This window comes from Xiphophorus maculatus, chromosome 2 (assembly GCF_002775205.1).
Source record: "Xiphophorus maculatus strain JP 163 A chromosome 2, X_maculatus-5.0-male, whole genome shotgun sequence".
NCBI classification, from domain to species: Eukaryota; Metazoa; Chordata; class Actinopteri; order Cyprinodontiformes; family Poeciliidae; genus Xiphophorus; species Xiphophorus maculatus.
In genome coordinates, this window is record NC_036444.1 from 3,200,492 (window position 1) to 3,225,609 (window position 25,118).

Sequence of the window (25,118 nt, forward strand, 5' to 3'; positions counted from 1 at the left end):
GAAAGGAAGCAAAATGGATGAGACAGACGAGAAACATAAACGGATCTTCATTTTAATTTCCTTATAGTATCATTAAGCAGCCACACTTTCTTTCAATCTTTTACATTTGTTTTGATCAGCAGTTCTCCGAGAAAACTTTTTTTTTCTCATTAACGTTCATGTTCCTAACCATGTTTGTTACATAATTAATTAATTAACTGTCACAGAAAAATGAAAGACAAAGCAAGTGTCAGAACGAAAAACGGTATTGTGCCGTAAAAACCACAATATCTGAGGTTCATCATCATCCTTCAGCTCATTAGGACTTATTAGGGACCTATTACCAGCAGGTGGCACCAGAGAAAACCATAATTGCTCTATAAATTAAGTTTTGTTTTCAATTGTTTGATAAGATTGACTGTTGTAATGAAGAAAAAATTCCTGGAATCTCCGATCCTTATATTCAAACTCTCTGTGCTTAAGTTTTATTTTTCTAAGCTGTGTGCAATAACATAAAACTGAAGGAAAAATTGGGAGCTAAAACACTATCAACAGACTTCTGCAGTTTCATAAAGGATGCTCTAGTTTAGACAAATGACAAAAACATTTGAAACATTAATAAATTTTAATAGGAACGCTGCAGCAATCACAAAAACAATCTACAAAAGGTAAACAAGATATAGACACACGATCACACTCGTTCCAACAGAAACATCACACAATTTCCTTTGGCTAAAAAAAAAGACAACGACTGGGAGAGCTAACCGCTCCGACCCAACAGCTCCGCGCCTCGCTGCAGCCGTCTCCGTCAGCTGGATCCAACGAACAGAGACCACATCCAGCACAGTCATTTGGTCAAAACGTTCTGATGGCTTTGTTGAGAAGCTTAAATGTTTTGTGCACCATCACCTAAAACGGCGCTAAAAGACAGATTTAATCCTGAACTAAAGATGCAGACAGACAGAACTGTGAGTCTGTTTAGACCGTGGAAAGCTATGCTGAACTACATCAGGCCTTTCTAACCAGCCACACAGCTAAACTGCAGCTCTAAGTCTGTTCTCTGAGTTACCTAACAGAGGTGTTCCCCAGTGCCGCTGCTTCGTTACATTTAAGGCTGAGTGAATGTTTGTCCCAAACGCCTACAATCTTTTGCACATTTTGCGTGTTGTCCTTTCTAGGCTAGCTGGCTGATTCCTGCACTCTGTCCTCAAGAAGAAGCCGTGCCGGCCCTCATGATCCTGAAGAGCGCGTTGATGTTGTTGCTCTTGATGGCGTCTCGGCAGGCGGCGATCACCTGGTTCTTGGGTTTACCCACTGAGGAGAAACAAGAATAGTTTAAAAGTATATATAAAAACAAGAAGATGTGGCAACTATAAGCAAATTATTTCTTCTAATTATTGTTAAGAGTTTTCTTTCTTTACCACCAACTCCAAACTGTGTGTTAACATACTATCTAATGTAATCCAAACCAGGTTTCTGTTTTTGTGTTTTGTACACTGTCTGGAAAAGATTTCCAAAACACCAAGCTTAATTTTATTGAGATTTTATGTGAGAAACCAACACAATGTAGTGCAAAACTGTGAAATAAGAACGAAACAATTTACAGCTTCCAATATTTAGAAAAAAAACATCCTGAAAAGCGAGGGGTGGATTTATAATCAGATCCCTTAATTTTGTACCCCAAAATAAAATTTAAATAAATAAAAACACTGCATTCAGAGGTTTAGTTCGATGACCTTTGCCACATCATTCTTTCTCAAAATCAGCTTTCAACTACCAAATCACAGGAGTCAGCAGAAGAGTAGAAAAAAATTTAAACACAAATCTTCAGATTTTTAACTGCAAAACATGTTGAAACTATGCACTATTTTCTTTCCACTTTTGCACAACTTTATGTTGGACTAATCATCACACGAAACTTGAACAAACAAATAGAAGTTTGTGGTTCTAATGTGATAAGACGTGAAGAAGTTTAGGGTCTATATTTCTCATGTTACAGTCCAGCGGTGGCAAACCTCGGAGTCGGCCGGCCCGTTGGATAGCCTGGTTGACAGACTTGAGCCGAGCCAGAAGGGCGTTGTGATTGTTAGAACGGATCGTGTATTCATTTATCAGATCCCTGTTCAGATCAAACAGCTCCCTGTAACGCTTCTTCATTGTTTTCCTACAGATAAAAGCACAAGAGTGTTTGTTGAAGATTATGTTTGCTGATTATTTCAGACAGAAATTAGCACTTCTAATAGCCAGTAGTATTACAATGAATGGTTTTAGTCAAGTTTATACAAAGTTTGGGTTTTGGTGGCTCACATGTCAGCCATGAGGCGAGCGTCCTCTGCCTGGACCAACATGTTTCTGATGTAGTTGGAGTGGTCGGCCATGTCAGCAGTTAACTTCTGATGCACAGAGTGAAACTCGTCTACCTGTGACACAAACATCCACGACTCAGCATTAACATCTCACAGTCTTGTTTAATTTGTTTTAAAAACAGCTGGCAAACAAGTAAAAGTAGAATTTAAATTTTAAATTTCGTTGTCCTTGTGACAATGACAATAAAGATTTATCTCTCTATCTCTAACTAACACAAAAAAAAATACTTCTAAAAATTAAAACCAAACGATACTGCAGCAGAATCCTGTTGGAGATTTGTAATGTCTGGTTCAACTTTACATCATAGGCGACTGACACTAGAAACAACTGAGCCTTTAAGACTGAACTGGGTTTTCTGTAACTAAAAATGTTTCAAAAAAGCATCTCAGTTTCATTGAGAACCTCAGTGAGCGTTGTGCGGAGCTCCTCAAAGTATGATGGGAAATCTGCTTCCACCGACAGGTCCTCCATCGCCAGGAAGGAGGCGAGGGACTGGACCAGATCGCCCGCTAGATCAATATCATCGGTCGTCAGGGTGATCTCACAGAAAGAAAGAAAAAATCAGGGAAGTCTCAATTAGGTGGAAGTTAATAGTGGATTAAATAACCCTAAATATTGTCACATTCCTAAAATAGTGGCCTTAGTCATTTTCTGCCAAAAAAGTCACCGCCTCTTTCTTTCCAAAAGATGTTTTAGGCAAAATAAAAAAAGATGCTTTTGGCAAAAATTGCTTAGACTATTATTATCTGATATGCAGCTTCAGTAAAATACAAGTTTGGTCACTAAATCTAAGATTAATCAAAAATTGCCCTGTTTCAATTATTTATTTCAACCAATTTTTGTTGCAGGATGGAATGATTATACAACTGCAGTGATTTTTAAACACAGAAACTGGATTAAAAATGTTGAACTAATTTGGGATTTTTTTTTAAACTAAATGAGTCAGGATTACACCTACAGAACCATATCCTTAAGAACAAAGCTTGCTATTTCTATGTATTTAATTGATTCTACACATATATTATTTTGATCATGTGTTGAAAATTTAAAGAAAATCTCAATTTTTGTTTTTAAACGTCATTGTAGTTGAATCTTGACTCATCATTCCATCAATGAAAAAATACTAAAATACATTTTTAAAAAAGCCCCAAATTAATATCCAATCACACCAATGATGAGATGATCTAAACTTCTGACTGGACCCGCATATTTAAAATATTCATAAAATGCAAGAATATGACATTTGAAAAAAAAATTTCTGGAATACTGAAGGTGAAAGCTGCAACTACCAGAACTAATTTAAGAGTCTAAATTGAGCGTTGCAAGAAAAAAACCACAAAACATCACTGCAGCACAGCAAATGACAAAAACAGTATATATATATGATAAAAAGGAGAAAAAAATGAAAAGCATATATTTCCGATTTGACCTTCCAGAGACCCATTTGGGATGTTTTGGAAAAAACAATAAATAGTTTTTTTAATAAATATATGTATAATTTTTTGTGATTAAAAAAGTAGGTTAGTGTTTATTGTTTACCTGTCCGTTACTGGCCATATGAAAAGACATGAGTCCTCCTCCACGGAGGGAATGAAATGTAACATTTGGACTCTCGACCACCTCTGGAAGCAGGAAGTTCTGATTGAGCCACATTACCACCTACATTCACACAAAAACATGAACAGTGAGAGAAAGGAACAAGTTTCATATGAGAATGCCTCCTGAACCCGATCAGAACGGTTCTTTATTTCGTCCTCCCTCTCACCCTCTGCGGTCGCTCGTTGATGCTGAAGGAAACGGTTCCAGCAGGAGCGGCAGGCGAGTCCTCTGTGACCTCATACATGGAGAAACGCGGCAGCTGGCGAGTGATTTCAAACACGTGGAACTGAGTGCTGCAGAGGGGATGATTCAGAAAGCAAAATGTTACAATGAAGCATTAAAAGACTGTGATTTTCAGCATTTTCTAAACATTATGGAGAGTTTAACTCAAGCTGTTTTACATGTCACACCTGGTCCTCCCTCCAACAAAGGCCTTGATGTGCAGATCCACTGGTATGTCTTTAGGGGGGATGATGGGGACTCGGACACAGCCCGACAGGTTCTGGACACTTGGATGGACAACGTGACTCTCGCCCTCAAATATTCCCTCAGCAAAGATGAGAACCGCACGGATGATTGTTTCTGGAGAGAAAGCGTCACACAGACAGTAATTCTAGCAGATTTGCTGAGAACACAGATGCTTAACATACATGGAGTGTGAGAAGGAGCAACCATTTGGAGTTGAGATGCTAAGCTCTACATGAGCCTTCTGGGCCTCCGTAGCAGCTCTGACAGACAGTGTTGTCTGCAGCTGAGTGTTTGCTGGTATTACCCCCATCCCGCTGTTTGTCTGTGACACGCCCTGAAACGGAAGGTGTGGGAGAAGGTTAGCATAAAAATTTTTTAAAAACCATGATTCTGGTGTAAATTATTATTAGATTAGATTAGATTAGATTAGATTAGATTAGATTAGATTAGATTAGATTAGATTAGATAGATTAGATTTATTGTCATTGTCCAGTAAATAGTACAATGAAATGAATAGTACAGCTCTTCTTTAGGCATTTAGAAACAAACAGTGAAAACACATAAGTGTAGACGGTGTGATCTGGAAAAAAATGCTTCCTTGAACAAGTTAGGATCCGTGTACGGCCTAAACAAAACATGTTCATTGCACAAAATCATCTTTAGACAATGAAATCTGCTCAGGTCTGCCTATTTTGAACTCTGTTTTAGGGCGTCAAGTCACTTTAAATCCAAATGATCTGCCGCTGGCTATGCCCTGCAACTCGACGTTTTCACTCACACATGAAAATTGTTGCAAACAGAAGCACAATAATGCTACTGTGCATCTTTGAAAAGCAGAAGTGGAGCCTCCTGCACAACCAACAAGAATGCAGCAAGTGGTTTCTGGATGGTAAGTCAACAACAAAATCACTTGTCTTTTCCACCAGCCATTGTACAACGCATGCAGTGGGAAAACCAGCTGACCAAACATGCCGGGCTTTGCTGGGGTTGCTAGGTAATAGGCAGTGCTTGCTTCTTTGTGACGTTACGTTCTGGAGGTTTTTGAAATATTTTATTTTACAGACACCAAAAAAACATTGGTCTATTGCCAAAGACCAGCTGTGTAGTTTGCTTGTGAATTATGAATTTTGCACAAATTCAGAATTTGTCCTAAATTATGAATTTTGCACAAATTATTTTGTTGCTTTAAAACAAAGCAACAAAATGAGAAAATCTACTGTCAATCTGTGCATGTGTCAGAGTCATTGTCAGAGGTTAAAAATGGTTTGTAAATGAAAAAGAACCATAAATACCTTGGCATTTTCTTCATAGTTACGCAGCTCCAGCAGCAGGTTCTGCCTGCGCTGGCTGAGCTCCCGAATGCGATCCTGCTCAGCGTTGGAGTCCATCAGATTCCCTTTCAAATCCTTACTGGCTGGCAGGTAACCACGGACTAGAAAATACAAACATGGCCAAATGTCATTATTTCAAAGGGTGACCAATCAGGTTTTAAAAGAAAACATTTAGGAGTAACAATATTTAAAATTTTGTAAGAAGGCTTTGAGCTGACGCAGACTGGACTCACCTTCTCCTTCTATGGAGGTGCAGATGAGTTGTACCTGTCCGTCTAACCTGTAGTCTCCCTCCACCACTCCAGCTACAGATGAGGAGAAATTGTCCTTAAAGATGACCTCACCTGTGCGGTCGCTTCGCGCATCAATCTGAAATGAGAGCTGGACATCAGCAGAGGCTCCAAAGAGCTAAACGCATGAAACAAAAGCTGGAATATATCGCATTCCTGCAGAATGGGCACGGACCTTTCCATTGGACCAGCCAGTGATGAGTTCCACAACTCCATCAGCATTCAAGTCAAAGGCATGGATGCTCATTGCATGGTTCTTAGACTGAGTGGAAAGATCAGTGTGTAATTAATTAGTAATAATATACAGACGGGTGCAAATTCAAAAGTTTGAACACCTTAGCAGAGGTGTAGTAAAATAAGTTTAAGTAATTACTAACAGCAAACCTTGACAGGTTACACACATTCACAAAGTTATTTATCTGCTAGAGATGATTTTCACCGTTGAATGGAAAATACTGTTTATACAAGAACATAATTATTCCCTGTACGACTATATAGCCATAGTTGTACGATGGATTGATGAAGAGCTAAAGAGCTCTTTGTCAAAGAAGCAGATTAAAAATACATTTTTTAGTCATTTCCTATGTTGAGTATTTCCACATTCTGACTACAACTTCCAGTATTTACTGAAGATGTGTCTCTAGACATGTTTTAACATTTTAAATGGTATTAATTTTAACTGCTCTCTAACTGTTCTATTTTTTTCCTTATTTTTTAGGTTTTCTATTTCAATTAATAATTATTCATCTCGTTACAAACATCCCACAGCATGTTCATTATCAATTCCTGTGTTGTTCCAGTGTTTTTCTTACTGCCTACCAGTTTACATGTAGCTTTGGACCTTTTGGACCTTTTGTTATCTTGTTGTCTTAGTGTTGACAATAAGCAGCAACCCTTTTTCTTTAATATTTCGTGTACATTTAAAATTTGGCATGTTATATTCTAAACTTGACAGCTAAAACGAATTGTAGTCATCGTCAGCAGTTTTTTTGTCCACTACTGTCCAGAGGTTCAGAAAAAAATCTGAGGAGTACTCAGCTTTTTTTCTGTTCAAATTGAAAAGCCGCCACAGTGGGATGTGCATTGCTCAGATTCACACGCCACTTCTTACCTTTACCTGCATTTGGCCGGTGGTAGGTGTCAATTTCAACCAGTAAAAATAGCAGTTTTAGGGTTGGTGTTGCAAATAAAACAACAGATTTCAGATTTCTGTGAATTAATATTCACCTTAATCCTCCAGTAGCGGGCCGTGCGGTCATACACTCCAACGGTGCCATTAGCCAGAGCGTAGCCGAACCTGCTGCCATGCATGTGACACAATGACGTCACAGTCTGTGAAGACGAGAAAGACCCAAAATATTCTGAACTGATATGGAAGATTATTTAGGTATTTACCAAAGCCAATAATGCTTTTCTTAACTTTATCATTCAAAACAACAACGCAACATGTTTATTTACCTCATTTTCATTCAGTTCTGAGACGAGCTGATCCTCTTTGAAAACCCTGATGTCAAAGTCCTCAGAACCAACAAGAAGCTGTCAAATAAGAAAAAACTATTATTGTTTGGTATGAAAGAACTCTTTGCACAATCTGAATTCATAAGAGTTACAACAACATTTAATTTCTTTTTGGGATCTATAAAGTATTTTTGAAAGTGCAGCACTTCCTTAACATTTTTAACCAGGACCTGCAGCTTTTCAAAATAAAAGTTTAATACTTAACTGAGCATGAGCCATTTTGAACAACTGTAAGTTGAAACATTTGGTTTATTTCATCAATCTTTTCAGTTGCAATTAAAAAGTAGTAACTTCTCTAAATAGGTTGTTAGGTGGATACCTGAAAATATTTTTTATAAATCAAACACCAGGACATTGTTGTTATTTTTTTGTACTTTCCAAAACCAGAAAAATACAGGCATATATTATTGATATTATTATTGTATGTTGCAACTGCAATAACAACAGTGATTAACTCAGATTTTCTCACTCTTCTGCTTCTTTTCCGTCATCACAATGACCTTACCACTCTTCGTTACCTAAAATTGCTAAATACAAAAAAAACACTCTTTCCATGAACTATTATCATAAACTATGATAATAGTTTATGATAATGAACTATTATATGACATGCGAAAAAAAGTAATTGCAATATATCATCATTATTACTAACTGTTATGCACAATATTTATAAATAATAACTATGGTTAACATCATTACAGCTATAATAATTACAGTATATTATTTTACCAGTGGTAGGAATAACTCTTACTTTTGTTTTTGAAATAAAAGTAATTAGGTCACACTATTCAGTTTTGGGGTTACTATTGTATTGTAAGAATCACATACAAATCCAAATAACTTCAGATTGCTAAATTTGATCAGGGATTGTAAACTCTTAGAGTATTTATCATTCAGATTTTGTTCTAATTCTAATAATGTTATTATTGGTTCAAATCTCAGACTTACCTCATTTTTCCCATCTCCGGTGAAGTCAAAAAGCGCCAAAGACCTAACGTTATCACCAGTTACCTGAGAAAAGGGGAAGTCATAGTTACGACCTAAAGAAATATAGGAGATATAAGCTGTGAACACATTTCATGAACATGTTCAGGCAAATAAACAAGTTTTTGAAATGCGCGATACATTAAGGCAACAAAGGAAATGTGTGACGTAGCATTTATGCTATTTTTAACAGAGCCTTGACTCAAGTATTCAACCGCGATACAATATTGTTGTTTTCAAAGTCTAAAAGTACTGAATAACTGGTAAATTACATAATCAGACAGACCAAAATACAAAGTTAAGGGGATATTTTTTATATTTTTAGGGTGAAAATGACAATAATTCATATACAAAAAATCAGGCAAAAAAATATTTTCCGAATCAGCTATTTTCAGTAAAAACATTATAAAACTTTAACAAAAACTGCAGGTGTGTGTGTGGTGAATGTTTTGGTTAAAACATGTTTGTTCTTCATTCAGTGGGTAGAGAATCCAAAACTTTTACTCAAGAGCAGCAATACTTCAAAAAATCACAGCACAGTAAAAATACAAATAAAAGTATTTTTTTTCAAGAAAGTTACTTAAGTAAATGTAATTGAGTGAATGTAACTAGTTACTGCCCAACTCTGAGTATGAGGGTCGGTCACTGATGTTATGGATAGAAATCTTGATTGTGTCCCTGACACACTAAATTATATTTAGTGTGTTAATCTTTTTAACAAAGATTGTTAACAAAAAAGGTCCTGGAACCCGATTTCAATGTGAACAAAACTCTTCACTGAGCTACAGTAGATGTTTACAGATTTTTCTGGAAGAATGTCACTTCCATGTTTGTCAGAATTTGTTACACATAAAGGAAAATACATTTACATGTGATAAGAGTAACAATTTTAACTTGAACTTCAAAGTTATGTCAATTTCTGTTGTCCAAATCACTCTAATTATTTCTGACTTATAATCGGACTGCAACAGTAACTGAAGTTATTCTGTGAGATGTATTTGCATCGAATCTTACTGTCCAAAAGTGGTCGTTCCCTTCATAGTCAAAACCTTGCAATGCACAATTCCCTCCGATGATGGCGAGAGGAGAGGAGATGTCTCCCAGTTTTCCCAAAACAATGGCATTAGCTCCATCTGTAACCTGGAACAACACAAAACAATTAAAAAACTATGAACAAACATCACAAAAAAAGGAGTCTGCTCTACATCCAGTGACCCCAAAGATAGTTCTTCCACTTACGTCTCTGTAAAAAACATCTGTATTGTCGTGAACATCATAGGCCAACAGATTGGTCTGAGATCCCACCAGAAGCGTGTCTCCTGTGGTGTTTGGTCCCAGTGTCCCTGCAGTCAAACATGTTACGGCCTGGTTGATGTTGAGAAGAGAGATATCAGAGTCCTGGGTGCTCTGGCTCAGTCGATGGGTCGCAGGTCTCTGACCACGATCATGAGGGTTGTGAATGAAAACCTGTAAATGAAGAACAGTTAAGGTTAAAATGAAAATATTTGATATACTGTATGTTCCTTCAGCAACTTTGAAGCCTCCTGCAGGCTGAGCAGTTATGCTACATATTCCCCTCACCTTTCCTGCTTGTGTTGCTGCTGTTAGACATGGGTGCACTCCATCAAACTTTCCAACAGCCACCATGCGGGGGTTAATCTTGTGGTTTAGCTTCAGTGTGAAGATGGGGACCATCGTGACGCGGCCTCCTTGTCCTTAAACAGTGAAACGTAACGTCAAACCGCTTCAGGACAACTTAATGTTTTATCTTGCTGCTGACACATAACTGTCAAACTACTGGCACGTAAAGCGTGTCTGCGCGTATGTAACCAGTTGGCAATGCGGTTTTTTGCGTCTCTAATGTAATTACAGGCTTTACCTCAGTCAGACAGCAGCGACTTCTGTTGCCTGGCAACAGCGACTAGCACGCTAAAGCTGTTCATCTGGCTAATCTCTCTCCGATTTGCGGTGCAAGAACACAGATTTTACAACCAAATCAGTTCCTTCACTGGTTAACACGTGGTTACTGCTGTAAAATAATTAGAATGCAATAAGGGAATTTTAAAATTACATAAAACTAAAAAGTAGGCTAATCATATCAAGTCAGTTCTTTCTAACTAACATCCAAACTCATACGAGGAACATAATATCAAAAAACAGCGACGTCTTGTAAAAAATCACACCAGGTTGTGTAATTGCTGCCCCGAGCCCCTTCTCAGCTGTAACTGTCCGGGTTTGGTGGACTGAAGTCGGCTAACCAATAGCTACATAGTTCGGCGTAACGTTTACAGGCTAACTTCCGGTCATTTCTTTTCAAAATAAAACACAACAAAAATAAAATTACAAAATATTTAAATATCTTTTCTCAGAAAGAAAATACATTTTTGTAAGAAGAAAACGAAAGAGAGAAAAAATACAGAAAGAACATAAAATATTTTTTGGATCAACTATTGAGGGAATTATGAAGATGATGATACAAAAAAAGCATATAAAACCTGAGAAAACCTAAAAAGAAGTGAGTGGAGAAAAGATAGGAACAAGGCTCACAAGGATAATAATAACTACTCCTGTTATTAGTAGTACTAGTACGATTAAATCGATTATTTTTTAAGCATAGTTTTACCATTGATGATCACATCCTAATCATATTACTAAAATCTTTCTTTTAAATTGGTCCGAAAAAATTCTTTACATTGATCATAACAGAAACCAACAGAATATCACTAACATAACTCATTTTGTGTTTTAAATCACATACAAATACATGATAATTCAAACATATATTTCCCTAACTGCTGATTTTAGGAATGTCTCCTAAACATAACAATCCCTCAGGCGGACCTCAGCTGACCCTGATGAGATTGTTTACAGTCCTGCACAATTTTATTAAAATGGTGTTTCGAGAAATGTAATAGTTATCGTGCAAATGTTAATAGTGATGTGAGAAATGCAACAAAGCAACTGAGAAAGCCTCTAATACTTCAGATTCAACAGATGACAGATTATAGAAAAACAAGGGCTCGTCCGGGATTTGAACCCGGGACCTCTCGCACCCAAAGCGAGAATCATACCCCTAGACCAACGAGCCACAAAGTTTGTGTTTCCACAACTATAAAGTCCTGGAGCAAAATTTGACATCTGGAGTAGATGTATGTTTTTGATGTGTGTGCAGCAGCATCCTCTACTGGTCAGTATCAGAACAGCAAGAACGATTCTTGAAGTTAACCTTGCAATGACTATGTTTTTATTATATTTGATATAATGTGAAAATGGAAATCTAACTAATAATTAAAATTAACTTAGAATGCAAAATTTTAATTTTGAAAAGGCTGTTTGTTTTATATTTATTTGTCATATAAATAAATAAATAAATAAATAAATAAATAAATAAATAAATAAATAAATAAATGTACATTTATTAGATTACCACAGTAATTCTAAACTGCTCAGCAAGTGCAAACATATTGAAAATATTTAATTTCTAAAGAAGAAAATTTACTGTGGTATCTGTGAAAGGATTTTGGACTCCTCCTCTTGAGGGAAACTTTTTAATTCTGTCTTAAAGGAGGGTTTCGGGAAGTGAATGACCCGCTTAAGAAAAAGCCACAGGATCCAATTTTCAAGTCTTACTAAATCACCACAAGATCTCAGTGTTTTGTTGTTTTTTTTGTCTTGGTTGTTTGCTTTGCAGTTTTTTTCATTATTATTATGTTAAAAAGAAACTGTGTTTTTAATAATCCACTTTGGTTTAAGCTCATTCGGTGTATTCATATGAACAGTAGAATGATTCACAGATTGAAGTTCATCCATCCATTTTCTGTACGCCCTTGTCCCTAGTGGGGTCGGGAGAGGTGCTGGTGCTTATCTCCAGCTAACGTTTCGGGCGAGAGGCGGGGTCACCCTGGGCATGTCGCTAGTCTGTCGCACAGATTGAAGTCATTAAGGTGAATTAATAAAAAAATATTTTACAGTAAAACCAAAATAAGGGCTCGTCCGGGATTTGAACCCGGGACCTCTCGCACCCAAAGCGAGAATCATACCCCTAGACCAACGAGCCATCTGAGAAAATCAGGACAATATGTCCCAATTTAAAGACATACAGAGCACCGATGTATTGACGTTATGGATAAATACATGTTTTTTGTTTTGACATTATCGCTCTGCAAATACTATCAAACCTTCCTTTGAAAATTTTTCAACAAAAATTATTGTATCTGTCCTGCATTTGTCTCAAATAAAGCCTGTCCTGATAGAAACGCCTGCCTACAAGACCACGCTCAGGTTAAATTTATCCCAGCTCATGGCAAGCTAAATAGCATTAGCATCCGGCCAGACCTGTAGTCTGACTATGGCGACTGAAGCGAAGCGAGTAAAGGTTGTAACATTGTTCTGATTTAACACATACAAAAAATATGATACTAACCAACAGATTCACTTTGTATGAAAAAGCGGCGCTCATTTTGAGTTTCATGCTAACTATTAACTAATGGAGTTCATTAAAATGTTTGTTGTCAAAAGGTCTTGAAGTCCACGAGGCTGCTTCTGTGCGTGTAAACACGTGGATTTGAGAGCGTGAAAACAGTTCCGGATATCAGTACCTGTTTGATTATTTTTTTTACGCAGGTGGGTGATGCTTCAGAGCGCCTGCAGGACTTCCTCCAGTGGTGTGACAGAGTCGGTTTGGTCCTCAGTAAAAAGGTTTGTTATTATACTCTGCACTCTGACATCCAGAGTAAACATGCAGTTTCCTCAGTTTTACTGGAACGAAGAGGTTTTCAGCAGTGGCTGTAAAACAAAAGGATGGATTTGTGAAATAGCATCTCAGTCTAACTGTAGTGTGGAAGATCTGTCATGCTGTGGGCCTGTTTCTCATTCAAGGCCTGAGGAATCATAGAGTCTATAAAATAAGTGTATGTTTTCAGTAAAAATCAGGTAGAATCTGTCAGAAAACTAATAATGTGTCTTTATTTGGTGTCTCAGCAGAATAGTGATCCAAATAAATTGGCCAGAAATGGTTCACCAGACACAGAAAACAACATTCTACCATGGTGGCGTCACAGTTTCTGGGCCTAAAGTCAATAAAAAACATCAATTCATTTCAAAAATACTTAGTTGATCCCAAAGGGAAAATAAATATTGTAACTCATATTTATTGATAATTCTTCACAGAGTTATTATAGATGGTGATGGTTTTGTGCAGGAAAACTCTCCTGTAGCAGACTGTATTACAGCGAATGTGAAAAAGCCTCTGACATTGTTGGGGTTTTTTTAAGACAGTCTCATGAAAGATTTTAAAGTGAGTCAAACCCTGGTTCAGTGTGTGACGTTTTTCCTGCCCAGGTGTCTGAAATTGATCCCAGGTTTTTGTCTGCAGGTGTGCCTGAGCACAGAGGGAACAGTGGCAGATTATGGGATGCTGGCGAAGGAAGACATAGAGGAAGGAGAGATTTTGTTCACCATCCCCAGATCTGCTCTTCTCCACCAGGAAACAACAAACGTTTCTGGTTTGTTGAAGAAAGGTGATTCTACTGAAAGTGAGTTTTATAACGTCAAAGCTTCCAGATTCTATCAACTCCCAAATGTTTTTTGTTTCTGTTTCCACAGAGAAGTCGTCTCTGGAGAGCTCTTCTGGTTGGGTTCCCCTGCTGCTGGCTCTGCTTTATGAGTCCACGTCTCCCGAGTCCCACTGGAGGACTTACCTCTCCTTGTGGCCTGGCTTCAAAGCGTTGGATCATCCCATGTTCTGGTAGGCTTCACCTACCTTCCTTAAAGAGGACATTTTATGCAAAATCCACATTTTGCACATTTTTATACTTCCATTTGGGTCTCAACTGCTTCTAAAAACAGGCTTTAAAAAAATCACCCAGCCGATTTTTAACAAGTTAATGCTTTTTGGTGTCTGGAAAATGAACCATTTCAAAAACCTCCTGATTTTTAAGTCATATTTGACAGCCACATCGCCGTTACCTAGCAACCCAAGTGTAGGCGCAGGACATTTTGGTCACCTGGATGCTGGAAAAGACAAATGTTTTATTGTTGACTAACCATCCAGATACCAATTTCTGTATTCTTGTTGATTCTGCAGGAGGCTCCACTTTTGCTTTTCAAAGATGTATGGTTGTGTATTTGCGCCTCTGTTTACAGCCATTTCCATAACATCAAACTCCATTTTCTTTCTGTTTCCAAAGTAAAATCAAACCCCCTTCCCAAATATTGAGTTGGGGGGCGTGGCCAGCAGCCGGTTAGTTGGATTTAAAGTGACAGAGGCCCTAAAACAGATCCTTCTGAAAGGAGCAGACTAAAATCATTATCTGAAAATAATTTTGTACACAAAACAAATGAATTAAACATGTTTTGTACAGAAAACTATTCTATTCTAACTTGTTCAAGGAAGCATAAATAGGTCGCCTTTAAGCTCAGCTGAGTGACAGCTTTATGATTTCCTCAGGTCTAAAGAGGAGCGAGACAAACTGCTGAAGGGAACAGGTATCCCAGAGGCGGTGGCGACAGACTTATCCAACATCCAGAGAGAGTACACAGATATAGTCCTGCCTTTCATAATGAGACATCCGGAGCTGTGGAACCCCAACACACACACTCTGGAGCTGTACACACAGCTGGTGGCCTTCGTCATGGCCTACAGGTTAGCACACACAGACCCAAAATCTTTACGTTTTTAAGATTCGTTTTCTCCATATTTCTGAGCCCGTTTCATTTCTGCTTTGACTGAAGCTTCCAGGAGCCGCAGGAGGAAGACGATGATGAAGATGATGAAGAGCAGAGGGCCCCCAACCCTCCTATGATGGTTCCCATGGCAGACATGCTGAACCACATATCCAAACACAACGCTAACCTGGAGTTCAATCCGGTAAGGAGGCAATTCCATTTAATCTCATTTACAAAGAGAAAAGAAAAACTTCATTAATTTAAAACTGTTTTCAGCAACACTTAGTGCATGGGGGCCAATCATGCACACACTCATACAATATGTGTATGTATATTGTTGGAAAAGTTATCCAACTCAAATGTAAATCTATGTAGTAGGGCTATTGTAGATAGGGAAAAAACAAATGGAATACATTTCCCCCAGAAAAATCTCAGATATTTATAGAAAAACGTGGAAATTTCTGAAAAGTGGAAAACTGAATCCTTGTTTTCAGGACAGCCTGAAGATGGTTTCTGTGCGCCCCATGCGTAAAGGCGAGGAGGTCTTTAACACGTACGGACAGATGGCCAACTGGCAGCTGCTGCACATGTACGGTTTCACGGAGCCGTATCCGGAGAACAGCAACGACACGGCGGACATTCCCGTCGCCTGCCTCTACCAAGCCGCAGCGCAAGGTAACCCTGGAAACCTGGATGTGCTTAAAAAGAAAAGATTTTCATCTACATGCTTTAATTTCCAGAAAACTTAAATTTCAATCTGGTTTGATGCTAAAGTAAAATTACTCAGTACTTAGTGCCATTTCTGATATCACAGTAGGAAAAAATTATGGAAGCTTAGAAAGTGTTATTAACTTTTCCTCCTGAATTCTCTGCCGGTCTTAATGAAAAAAGGCCTTGAAAGCTGCAGTTTGTAACTTTAAACTTTCAAAATATATTTTTTCCATAGAGATGGTGGAGGGACTTTTTTTCATAGATTATCAGTCTCATACAATACTGTCTTGACATTTTGACAATTTAAACAAATAAGTAAAAATATATTTTTTTAATAAAAGTTACATACGGCAGCTTTAAAAGATCAGCATTACTTGTTTGTGTGTATGAAAAATAGTGTCTCTTTGGACACAAATATATGCAAAAAGAGTTAATTCAGGGAAAAGAGTAACTCAACTGAACAGAAACTGAATGGTTAAGAGGTGATTTTTGCTTTGAATGCTTATTTAGTAAAATTTGTAAAAGAACTTGCTGCAGATTTCAAAAACAGGTATTTTACTGGCATGCATGTTTTTCTGCTAAGCAATGTTGCAGATCAGGACAGAATTATCCATCCATTTCCTAACACCCTTGTCCCTAGTGGGGTCAGGAGGGGTGCTGGTGCCTATCGCCGGCTAACGTTCTGGTCGCCAGTCTGTCGCAGAGGACAGAATTAAGTCAACTGTTTTAAAATAAACAAAGGCTGTATATAAATTAGGGCAGGGAAGTTAAATCATAAATAAAATGCATTAAAGTATGTAAGTCTGTTTCCTCCAGTCAATAAAATAAGTATTTACTTTTAAAAATGACTGATTTGCTTATTGATTATGTGCTGAAAAGGGCTCGTCCGGGATTTGAACCCGGGACCTCTCGCACCCTAAGCGAGAATCATACCCCTAGACCAACGAGCCTCCTCTGATAGATGTTCCCATCTGGCCTGTTCTTCCAAATATAGGTGTTCAGTCTGCTGATGTGGCAGGTCAGGATTCAGGACTCCAACAGTGCCCTCTAGTGGTGGGTGTGTCAAACAGCAAACATGGCTTCTTTTCAGGTGTTTTCCGGAGATTGAAAGGTTAAAAGTTTGGTGTTGTGAGGAGAAATTTGTGAGTTATTTTAATTCAACTGAGCTGAGAGCAACTTCTATCTACAAAGAACAAATAAATCCTCTTTCCGGGAGATTTCTCAGGCGATTCATAATAGAGGTGCAGAAAATAATTGATTTGTGGGATTTCTGAATCAATTCAAAATGCTAAGAAATGGATTTCAAAAATATGTTTAAGTTGTATATTTTTGCCACTTCTATTTGCAAGTACACTGCATAATGCACTCGCTCACTGTATGTATTTTGAATAATTCTTTGATATTCTTTCATTTAAGAAATAGCCAGGCAGCTGGTTATTTCTGTAATTTAAGTTACAGAAATGTATTCAAAACCTATTTTTGTTTAAATATAAACCAATTGAATTTGATGCAGTATGGAGCCTTACAGAATTATTTTAAATTGTTTCTCTTTTTCCTCTTCTCTCCTCGCAGACATTCAGTCTGAGCCGGAGCGTCAGCTTTTTGATGAGCGCTTCAAGGTTTTGTCCCAGATGATGGAGAACGCAGCGTTTGTGTTCAGTAATCATGGCTGCCTCACAGACTCCGAGCTACACTCTGCACTCAAGGTAACGCAGCGCAAACATCCCAGCTGCTTTCCCTCCAACCCCAGATAAAAACTTTACATTTAGACCAAATGTGTCAAACTCATAGTCTAGGGGCCAAACTGGCCCTCTGTGGCTTTTTATGTAGCCCTGTAGACTCCAGAGGGATTAAATAATTGCTTAAATCTTATTGTATCAATCAAATCAAAGTAGTTTTTATCTCTCTACTGCCAAATTGTATCAGTCTCTCCAGTTTTTCCCAATTTTACAAACATTGCAAATTATCAGATTGCCACACTTTTTCGCAATATTATGCCTAATGGTGAGTTTACTGCAAATTTTAAACATAATGATCAAAAACATTATGTTTATGTGATGCTAACTCCCACCTGCAGGTGGCAGTATTTCTTACTTCTGTTACGATGCTTCTTCAGCTTTACTTGATGTCGATTAATAGTCCGTTATCGAACAAAAAATCACATTTACCATCATACATAAGCACAATTATAGCTAAATGTTTTTGCAAATATTTTGAAATCAGTGATTGTGATTGCACAAAAATCACAAAATCCTGGAGGGACTGATCAGTTTCAAAACATGTTCAATATTATTTAATTTTAAGTAGTACTTATCAAATGGAGGCACAGCTGTTTATTAATATTTTAACCATTTGTTACTGGGTTTTATTGATGCATTCTGGCACATTTGTGATTTTGAAATGACCCAAAATGAAAATGAGTTTGACGTTCAGCTCCTGTTTTGTTGCTGCAGCTTCTGTGCATGTCGCAGGAGGAATTCTCAGAGTTCAGAGACAACGAAGGATGGGAGGACGACGACGAAGACGACGACAATAAAATCTCCCAGGCCTTCTCCAACGAGGGTCTGCCCGATTTAAAGTCGTCATGGAAACGTCTGATCCACGAGGCAGCCCGGCTCACGCTGAGGTCGTACGGGGATGCAGAGTTGGAGAGCGACCGGAAGCTGATGGAGGACGGAGCGGATCTGAAAGGACGGAGCAGCAGGAGGTGGAGGGCGCTGCAGGTCCGCTTCGGACAGAAAGTCATCCTGCACAGACTGCTGGAGCTCAGCGCGTCTTGACTCCTGAAAACAGACAATGAACATCTGTCTGCTTTTGTTTCTGTTCTTTTTCACAGCTTCACCAGCTGCATTTCCATTACAAATATCCACAAAACTTAAAAGATACTGATGTCGATAAAACACAACTTTGCAATTGCAGTGTTTCCATTAAATAACTGGTAAAAAATTATTATGGCTTGAGTATTTTTACAAATAGAAGTGTTATAAGTGTGATATGCAATATGCAACCATTAGAGGTGTATAATACTGAATATTTTGGAATATTTTGAATAATGGGCCAAAATCACCAATATTGATACCAATACAATATAGATTGGAAAATCTACACTACAAAAATCAAATAAAATTTCAAGATGGAATCTAAAACTAAACTACTAACCCAGTACTAAGTAAATATCAATCTGCCCACTTCTAGAAACCATAAACACAAATTCTCCTGGTGAGACAGTCGTGTTAGTTCCAGTATGAGTTCCCAGTAAGAACCCACACTTGTGCACGAATGCTAAATTATTAAAATGGGCTCGTCCGGGATTTGAACCCGGGACCTCTCGCACCCTAAGCGAGAATCATACCCCTAGACCAACGAGCCTCTCCTGACAGATATTCACATCTGCCTGAGCTTTCTAAGTACAGATGTTCAGTCTGCTGATGTGGCAGGTCAGGATTCAGGGCTCCAACAGTGCCCCCTAGTGGTAGAGCGTGTGTGATACAGAAACCAAGGCTTGTTTTCATCCTTCACTAAACTCTAAATATTTATCCTAAGTGAATTTCTGAGGACAAATAGCTGAGAGCAACTTTTGTCTGAAAAGTGTAAATTAATCTGCTTTCTTGCAGATTTTTCCTCACAGCATCAAGCAAGAAACATGAGGATAAGAACAGACAAAACGTTTTGTCTGGTCAACAGAGCAACCAACGATGCTGAATTAGAGCCATTGTAGACATGAAAAGAAGGTAAATTTCTGTCAAAAAAACTCAGAAAATTTTAGATTAATCTCAGAAATTTGCTAGAAAAGAAAACAAGAGAATTTCAGAGTTTGGAAAAGTAGAAAATTTGATAGAAAAAAAAACTGATTTTGAGATTAATCTCAGAAATCTTCTAGAAAAAGTGAACATTTCTGGTTTCAAAAGTAGGTAATTTGCGACTTCTGAATTTCCAGAAGTTGAACATTTTCAACTTTTGTAACTGACAAAGATTTTCTTACAATAAAATGTCTGAGAACAATCTTTTAATTTCAGAGGTTTTTCTTGCAAATTTTCAACTTATTAAACTCAGAAATTTCAATGTTTCTTGTCTAGAAAATATTTGAGATTAATCTCAAAATTTCTGTTTTTTTCTAGTCATTTTTCAACTTATCAAAATCAGAAGTTTACCAGGTGAGAACCTACACATGGACAGAGAGAACATTCAAACTCCATGGGAAAAAACCTGTCTAATTTAATCCCAGGATAAATCCAGAAATTTTTAACGACTTCATACATTCACTACAGAAAAGAAAAAACAATGCAAAAGAAGTCCAAATAAATTGACTCCACAGAACCTGAATAGTTCAGTGGAGAATGAGTGAAGAAACCCAGTTTAACACATAACTTGATGAAGAGGAACACATAATCTGAATTGTAAGTTTTAAGTCTCTGACACTGTTAAAAAGCTCAGATTTGTGTGGGGAAAAAAGAGGGCTCGTCCGGGATTTGAACCCGGGACCTCTCGCACCCTAAGCGAGAATCATACCCCTAGACCAACGAGCCACATCCATGGGGTGAATATATCTGGTTTACTGTCCTACGACTGTAAGTCTGATGATTACTGATGTGGCAATTTTGTTTTGTCCAACACCGCCCTCTGGTGGTCAGTTCGATCCGCAGAAGGCTGTAGGTTCAAACCAACACTTTTCTTTGCGGTTTTCTTTTCTGTTTAGCAGGAGATGACAATAAAAACTATAATGAATGCTAAAGAAAATTGTTTTGTCATAAGAAAAAATTTTAAAAAATGTAGGTAACACCAGAAGTGTCAGGAGTAAAATTACACAAACACATCGGGCCAATGTCAAAAAAGAAAATTCCACAATATACCAAGAAAATGTATGTAAAATTCTGATTTTGAAGATGGTTTTAAAAATGTTGGTGTCTAAAATGTGTTTTTTTTATATCACAAATATTAGTTTAGTCTGAACTAATGCAAAGAAGAAAGGGTGTGCGCCTTTAACAGTGTAAATATCTGACCAAGTTAAATGTTTTGCCATGTGGTCGTCTTCATAAACCGTACCGCCGTTTCTGGTGACATAAACGTTTGTATTTCAGTTTCCCAGTAGCAGATAAGCTACTTGGGATTTTTTTCTGTTTAAAATTTTTGTTCCATTATTTTGGAAGCTGTGGATCTGGAAAGAGTTTTGCGTTTAATTTTTTTTTAGTTTCAGATGGTTAAGATGTGTAACCATGACAACATTTTTTTGTTTGTTTTTACAACTGGGAGCAGCTAATTAGCATCTAAAAAAGACCTACACAGCTTGAACTAAGACCCTAAGGCAGAAGTTCAAACTATCTCTTCCATTCATCATAATAGGCAGCAAGGGAAACATCCCCTACTCCAACATCCTTCTGTCCAGATTTAAAGAGGAGAGGCAAAAGTAAATGAGGTGGCATAGCAATGCCAAGGATATTCCACAACATCCAGGACATGTTGTTGTAGAATATCGTCACTGCTCCCTGGATATTAGCTATTAGCATATGCAGGATATGCTAACAGCTTTACATCAACATCTTCAGATTGGCTGCAAGACTGACTGCTGCTGGAGGTCCTTCCTGCCAACAACTGTTTTGTAAAGTAAATAAAGCATTTTTCATTTGAATGTGCTAGGTTTTGGAAGTAAAATTATTTTTGCAGCTTTGTGGTAAAGGGCAGTAGAGATGAAGATTTTTAACCTCTGAAGGACTTGATTTTATGAAACAGGCTATATGCATGTAATTGGATTAGATTTTTGACAGAGCTTCTTGGGTTTCTGTCCCATTGAGTTCATAGATGCTATTCAAAATTTCAGAATTGGATTTAGTGTAGACCTAAAATTGAGCTTTTTTGATTTAGCATCTATGAACTCAATGAGACAGAAACACAAGAAGCTCTGTCAAAAACCTGATAATCGATCAGATTTTGTTTTAAATATCTTTACATGCCAAACTGGTGGCATGACCTTTCCTCTTGTATCCAGTTTTCACTTCACACCGTTTTTTATTTTCAACAAGTTTGAGGCACAGTAGTAAAACCTGAAATTCCTGTTGCTAGGTAACTGAAGTTGGAGGGTGGGGGGACTTGAAACTGCTGTTATCCAGCAGGTTGTTGCTAGGTAACCAAAGTGTGAGCGAGTCAGTTGATTCCAATAACCTAGCTTAGCTCAGCTAGCCGTTAGGTTGAGCAGCTAGTCTTTCTACTGCCTACATCTCCCAGAATGCTGTGTGGTTCTGGATTGGCTATTCTGTCAGATGTATTATGCATCGCTATTTATATTATTGATTTATTGTCCAGCCCTAGACTTAAGCCGTAATTTGAGATTATTAAATTAACTGCCAAATGTTTCGGTCTGAGTAAGCAAACATGGCTGCACCTTCAATGCTTTATTTTCTTTATTTACGCATACTGCAGTTAAAGTAGCAAGAACTAAAGGCAAACTAGAAAGAACTACAAAATACAACACACGGACCAATACATTTACAAAACATTCAAAATGTTACAAAATGGGCTGTATTGGTCCTTCTATTGTTCTTCAGTTCGGAACTTTGTACATGTTGTCATTTACGATGTTATCATCACTTTGCACATTTTTTACAAGTGCCAGGGAGAGAAACCTCCAGAACCAGTTTGAAATGGACAAACCATCAGCAACCAGTCTCCACCACCATCGCACCTGAGAGACTTGACCTCAACTTTTAGTCCCACTCAGAAAAAAAACAAAAACAACAACAACAAAAAAACCTCAAAGAACCAAATAAAAGTAGCAGGCAGTTTCTTCTCTTCAACCGTCAACCATTCAGCCTCAGGAAGCAAAGTAAAGTCACAAATCAAGATCTGTGTGGGAGGGAAGCAAACCAAAGACTTTGGTAGTGAAACTCTTCAGGTGTCTTTACATGTCAAAGGTACGTTTTAACCAAACGTGAACTTTAATTCATTCATCCACTTCCCTGCTCTCTGTTTTTTTTTTTTTTTTTTTTTTCAATATTTACAACAAAAGAAGCATTTTAAACAGCATTTCTCCTCCTGTTCTTTCCATCCCAAAGGGGGAAAACAAAACTCCTTAGATCCATGAACAGTAGTCCTTCCGGCCACATTTAATAGAAAAATAAAACAATGAAACTGTGGTTGCCAGTTTATCCAGTGCCAACAGTGAATTGGGAGCTGGGTGTGTGGTGATGGGATGGGCGAAGGCCACGGCATCTCTCTGACACGGTTAGCTGGCACCGGTGCCCTCCATCACCTGCTGGGCCTGCTTCTGCCCCATGCAGCACTGAGCCACGGACTGGAACAACCTTCACACACACACACACACACACACGGTAAATATCAGAGACAAGGTTGCCAGGTCTGACAGTTTCCAGCCCAAATACAACATAAAACCCACCCAACTCCAAAAACAAAAAAACTGCCCAAATCTTAGTGATCAATTATGATGATTAATCGGATTAAAAAAATAATAAAAAAATTATATATATATATATATAAGCACCACCTTAGCCTTTTTTTAATACGATATTAGAAATACATTAAAACGTGCAAGTGCAAAAAGTTTTTTTTTTTTAAGTAAGAAAATAAACATTTTATTGTCTAAAATGCAATAAAATAGCATTCCTTTAATAAATATGAACCAGGTGAGGAAAATGCTGGAGTTAAACTTACTTTTCGATCTCAGGTGCACAGTGAACAAAGTCGTGACTCCAGAACTTGAAGGCAGGATTCTTGATCAGCTCGATGAAGGTGATGAGGAGTCCCCAGGGGTGAGGTCTGTTGACGATCAGCCTCTCAAGCAGAACCCTGCAGGACAAGCAGAGTGCAATTAGCCTTCAGAGGTTCTGATGAGGTCGACCCGACCCGGGATGAGCAGCTCTCACCTGGTGATTTGCTCCTGAATGGCCTCGGTGTTGGCCTCAGCAAACAGGTAGAGCATGGTGCAGCTGAAGTAGTGGGTGTGGCTGTTTGGGTAGCGCAGCTGATTGGCTATCGCGTTCAGGAACAAGTATCGCCCTGGAAACACGAGAAAATGGAAACGCCATCAGGTGATTCTGTTTAACCTTAAAAATGTATTTGCACTTCTTTCATTACAACCACAAACTCTTGGTATATTATCAAGATTTCATGTGATACGGCCCTGTGTAATAATGCAATTTTGACCTCTAAAAGACCAACAAACTTTTAATTTTATACAGAAAATTTAACACTGGAAAATATTTTAAGCATCCAACATAAAAACAAGAATGAATTACTTGCAACCAAACCCATAAATAAAATGGATTATGATGTAAAATAAATTGTCCTTCAAAAGACATAATCAAAAGGAAATTATTGAGCTAATTTTTATTTATCACAGTGATTAATTAGATTTCCTACCTTCAGTGTCCAGGTCCACAGCCAGGTTCTGGAAGATGTCCATGTGTGCAGAGTGTGTGATGGTGCTCATGGACGGGGTGCTGCCCTTGTTGTGGATGTGAGCGATGGCCTGTGTGCCGACATACAACACTAACGCGTTGATCAGCTGGATGTTGTAGCGGTTTCCTGGCTCATTCGACACCTGGAAGAAAACAAAAATTAGCAAATCTTTAAAGTTGATTTGTTATGTTTCCTTTAACAGGTTAGCATAGATCTGTGAGCTACACCAAACATGTTCATTACAACTTTTTGCACAAAATCATTCTTAGATAATGAGATTTTAGTCTGCTCTTTTCAGAATGAGCCATTTAGGGCTCTGCAGCTAGAAAGATTGCACCTCAGTCAACAATCTATCGCATCATCAAGAACTTCAAGGAGAGAGGTTCCATTGTTGCCAAAAAGGCTCCAGGGTGCCTAAGAAAGACCAGCAAGCGCCAGGACCGTCTCTTAAAAGTGTTTCAGCTGCGGGATCGGGCTACCAGCAGTGCAGAGCTTGCTCAGGAATGGCAGCAGGCAGGTGTGAGTGCATCTGCACGCACTGTGAGGCGGAGACTCTTGGAGCAAGGCCTGGTCTCAAGGAGGGCAGCAAAGAAGCCACTTCTCTCCAGGAAAAACATCAGGGACAGACTGATGTTCTGTAAAAGGTACAGGGAGTGGACTGCTGAGGACTGGGGTAAAGTCATTTTCTCTGATGAATCCCCTTTCCGATTGTTTGGGACATCTGGAAAACAGCTTGTTCGGAGAAGACGAGGTGAGCGCTACCACCAGTCTTGTCTCATGCCAACTGTAAAGCATC

At 38.2% G+C, this 25,118-nt stretch overlaps 3 protein-coding genes and 5 non-coding genes across 16 annotated transcripts in view; 1 reads left to right on the forward strand and 7 right to left on the reverse strand.

The window, feature by feature from the left end:
* Positions 1–585: 585 nt before the first annotated feature.
* On the reverse strand, positions 586–13,142 carry bbs2 (Bardet-Biedl syndrome 2). 3 transcript variants are annotated; one of them, XM_023324976.1, is made up of 18 exons: positions 12,960–13,142; positions 10,118–10,251; positions 9,776–10,003; positions 9,551–9,676; positions 8,501–8,563; positions 7,493–7,570; positions 7,262–7,366; positions 6,210–6,296; positions 5,978–6,113; positions 5,706–5,845; positions 4,618–4,747; positions 4,347–4,527; positions 4,112–4,238; positions 3,886–4,005; positions 2,749–2,886; positions 2,287–2,399; positions 1,995–2,143; positions 586–1,293 (listed from the first exon to the last, which is right to left on the reverse strand). In XM_023324976.1, exons 2-18 carry the CDS (start codon positions 10,229–10,231, stop codon positions 1,187–1,189), a joined length of 2,142 nt encoding a protein of 713 aa, XP_023180744.1. In that variant the 5' UTR covers positions 10,232–10,251; positions 12,960–13,142; the 3' UTR covers positions 586–1,186. The 3 variants fall into 3 exon arrangements, with proteins under 3 accessions (XP_023180744.1, XP_023180748.1, XP_023180741.1); XM_023324980.1 differs by lacking the exon at positions 12,960–13,142 and adding an exon at positions 10,720–10,809 and having other exon boundaries at positions 4,356–4,527; XM_023324973.1 differs by lacking the exon at positions 12,960–13,142 and adding an exon at positions 10,720–10,809.
* Positions 11,553–11,624, reverse strand: trnap-ugg. The gene has a single exon. It is a non-coding gene; the product is annotated as a tRNA-Pro (tRNA).
* trnap-ugg lies at positions 12,522–12,593 on the reverse strand. Its single transcript has one exon. It is a non-coding gene; the product is annotated as a tRNA-Pro (tRNA).
* setd6 (SET domain containing 6) lies at positions 12,885–18,862 on the forward strand. Its single transcript, XM_023324992.1, has 9 exons — positions 12,885–12,911; positions 13,160–13,234; positions 13,911–14,055; positions 14,141–14,282; positions 14,985–15,179; positions 15,269–15,404; positions 15,697–15,877; positions 17,486–17,619; positions 18,367–18,862. Exons 1-9 carry the CDS (start codon positions 12,885–12,887, stop codon positions 18,691–18,693), a joined length of 1,362 nt encoding a protein of 453 aa, XP_023180760.1. The 3' UTR covers positions 18,694–18,862.
* Positions 16,792–16,863, reverse strand: trnap-agg. The gene has a single exon. It is a non-coding gene; the product is annotated as a tRNA-Pro (tRNA).
* Positions 18,863–19,210: 348 nt separating the features above from the next.
* On the reverse strand, positions 19,211–19,282 carry trnap-agg. The gene has a single exon. It is a non-coding gene; the product is annotated as a tRNA-Pro (tRNA).
* A 1,085-nt stretch (positions 19,283–20,367) lies between these two features.
* trnap-agg lies at positions 20,368–20,439 on the reverse strand. Its single transcript has one exon. It is a non-coding gene; the product is annotated as a tRNA-Pro (tRNA).
* Positions 20,440–22,290: 1,851 nt separating this feature from the next.
* The window catches only part of cnot1 (CCR4-NOT transcription complex subunit 1), a 30,407-nt gene continuing 27,579 nt past the window's right edge, over positions 22,291–25,118 (reverse strand). For all 7 annotated transcript variants that reach the window (XM_014472138.2, XM_023345704.1, XM_023345696.1 and 4 more), the window contains exons 46-49: positions 24,284–24,464; positions 23,788–23,920; positions 23,576–23,710; positions 22,291–23,208 (exon numbers count right to left, since the gene is read on the reverse strand). In XM_014472138.2, coding sequence (XP_014327624.1) covers positions 23,130–23,208; positions 23,576–23,710; positions 23,788–23,920; positions 24,284–24,464 — 528 coding nt within the window. In that variant the 3' untranslated portion in view covers positions 22,291–23,129. The remainder of the gene's footprint in view (positions 23,209–23,575; positions 23,711–23,787; positions 23,921–24,283; positions 24,465–25,118) is intronic.

Bases quoted from the DNA above. Each gene is read 5' to 3' on its own strand.
- bbs2 (XM_023324976.1), bottom strand. From the start codon at position 10,231: ATGGTCCCCATCTTCACACTGAAGCTAAACCACAAGATTAACCCCCGC. The intron at 9,677-9,775 runs GTAAGTGGAAGA...GTGTTGTTCCAG, and splicing joins CAGATGTTTTTTACAGAGAC to GTTACAGATGGAGCTAATGC. The intron at 1,294-1,994 runs GTTTGCCACCGC...GTTTCTCCTCAG, and splicing joins ACGGGCCGGCCGACTCCGAG to TGGGTAAACCCAAGAACCAG.
- setd6 (XM_023324992.1), top strand. From the start codon at position 12,885: ATGGCGACTGAAGCGAAGCGAGTAAAG. The intron at 14,056-14,140 runs GTGATTCTACTG...CTGTTTCCACAG, and splicing joins TTCTGGTTTGTTGAAGAAAG to AGAAGTCGTCTCTGGAGAGC. The intron at 15,180-15,268 runs GTTAGCACACAC...CTTTGACTGAAG, and splicing joins GCCTTCGTCATGGCCTACAG to CTTCCAGGAGCCGCAGGAGG.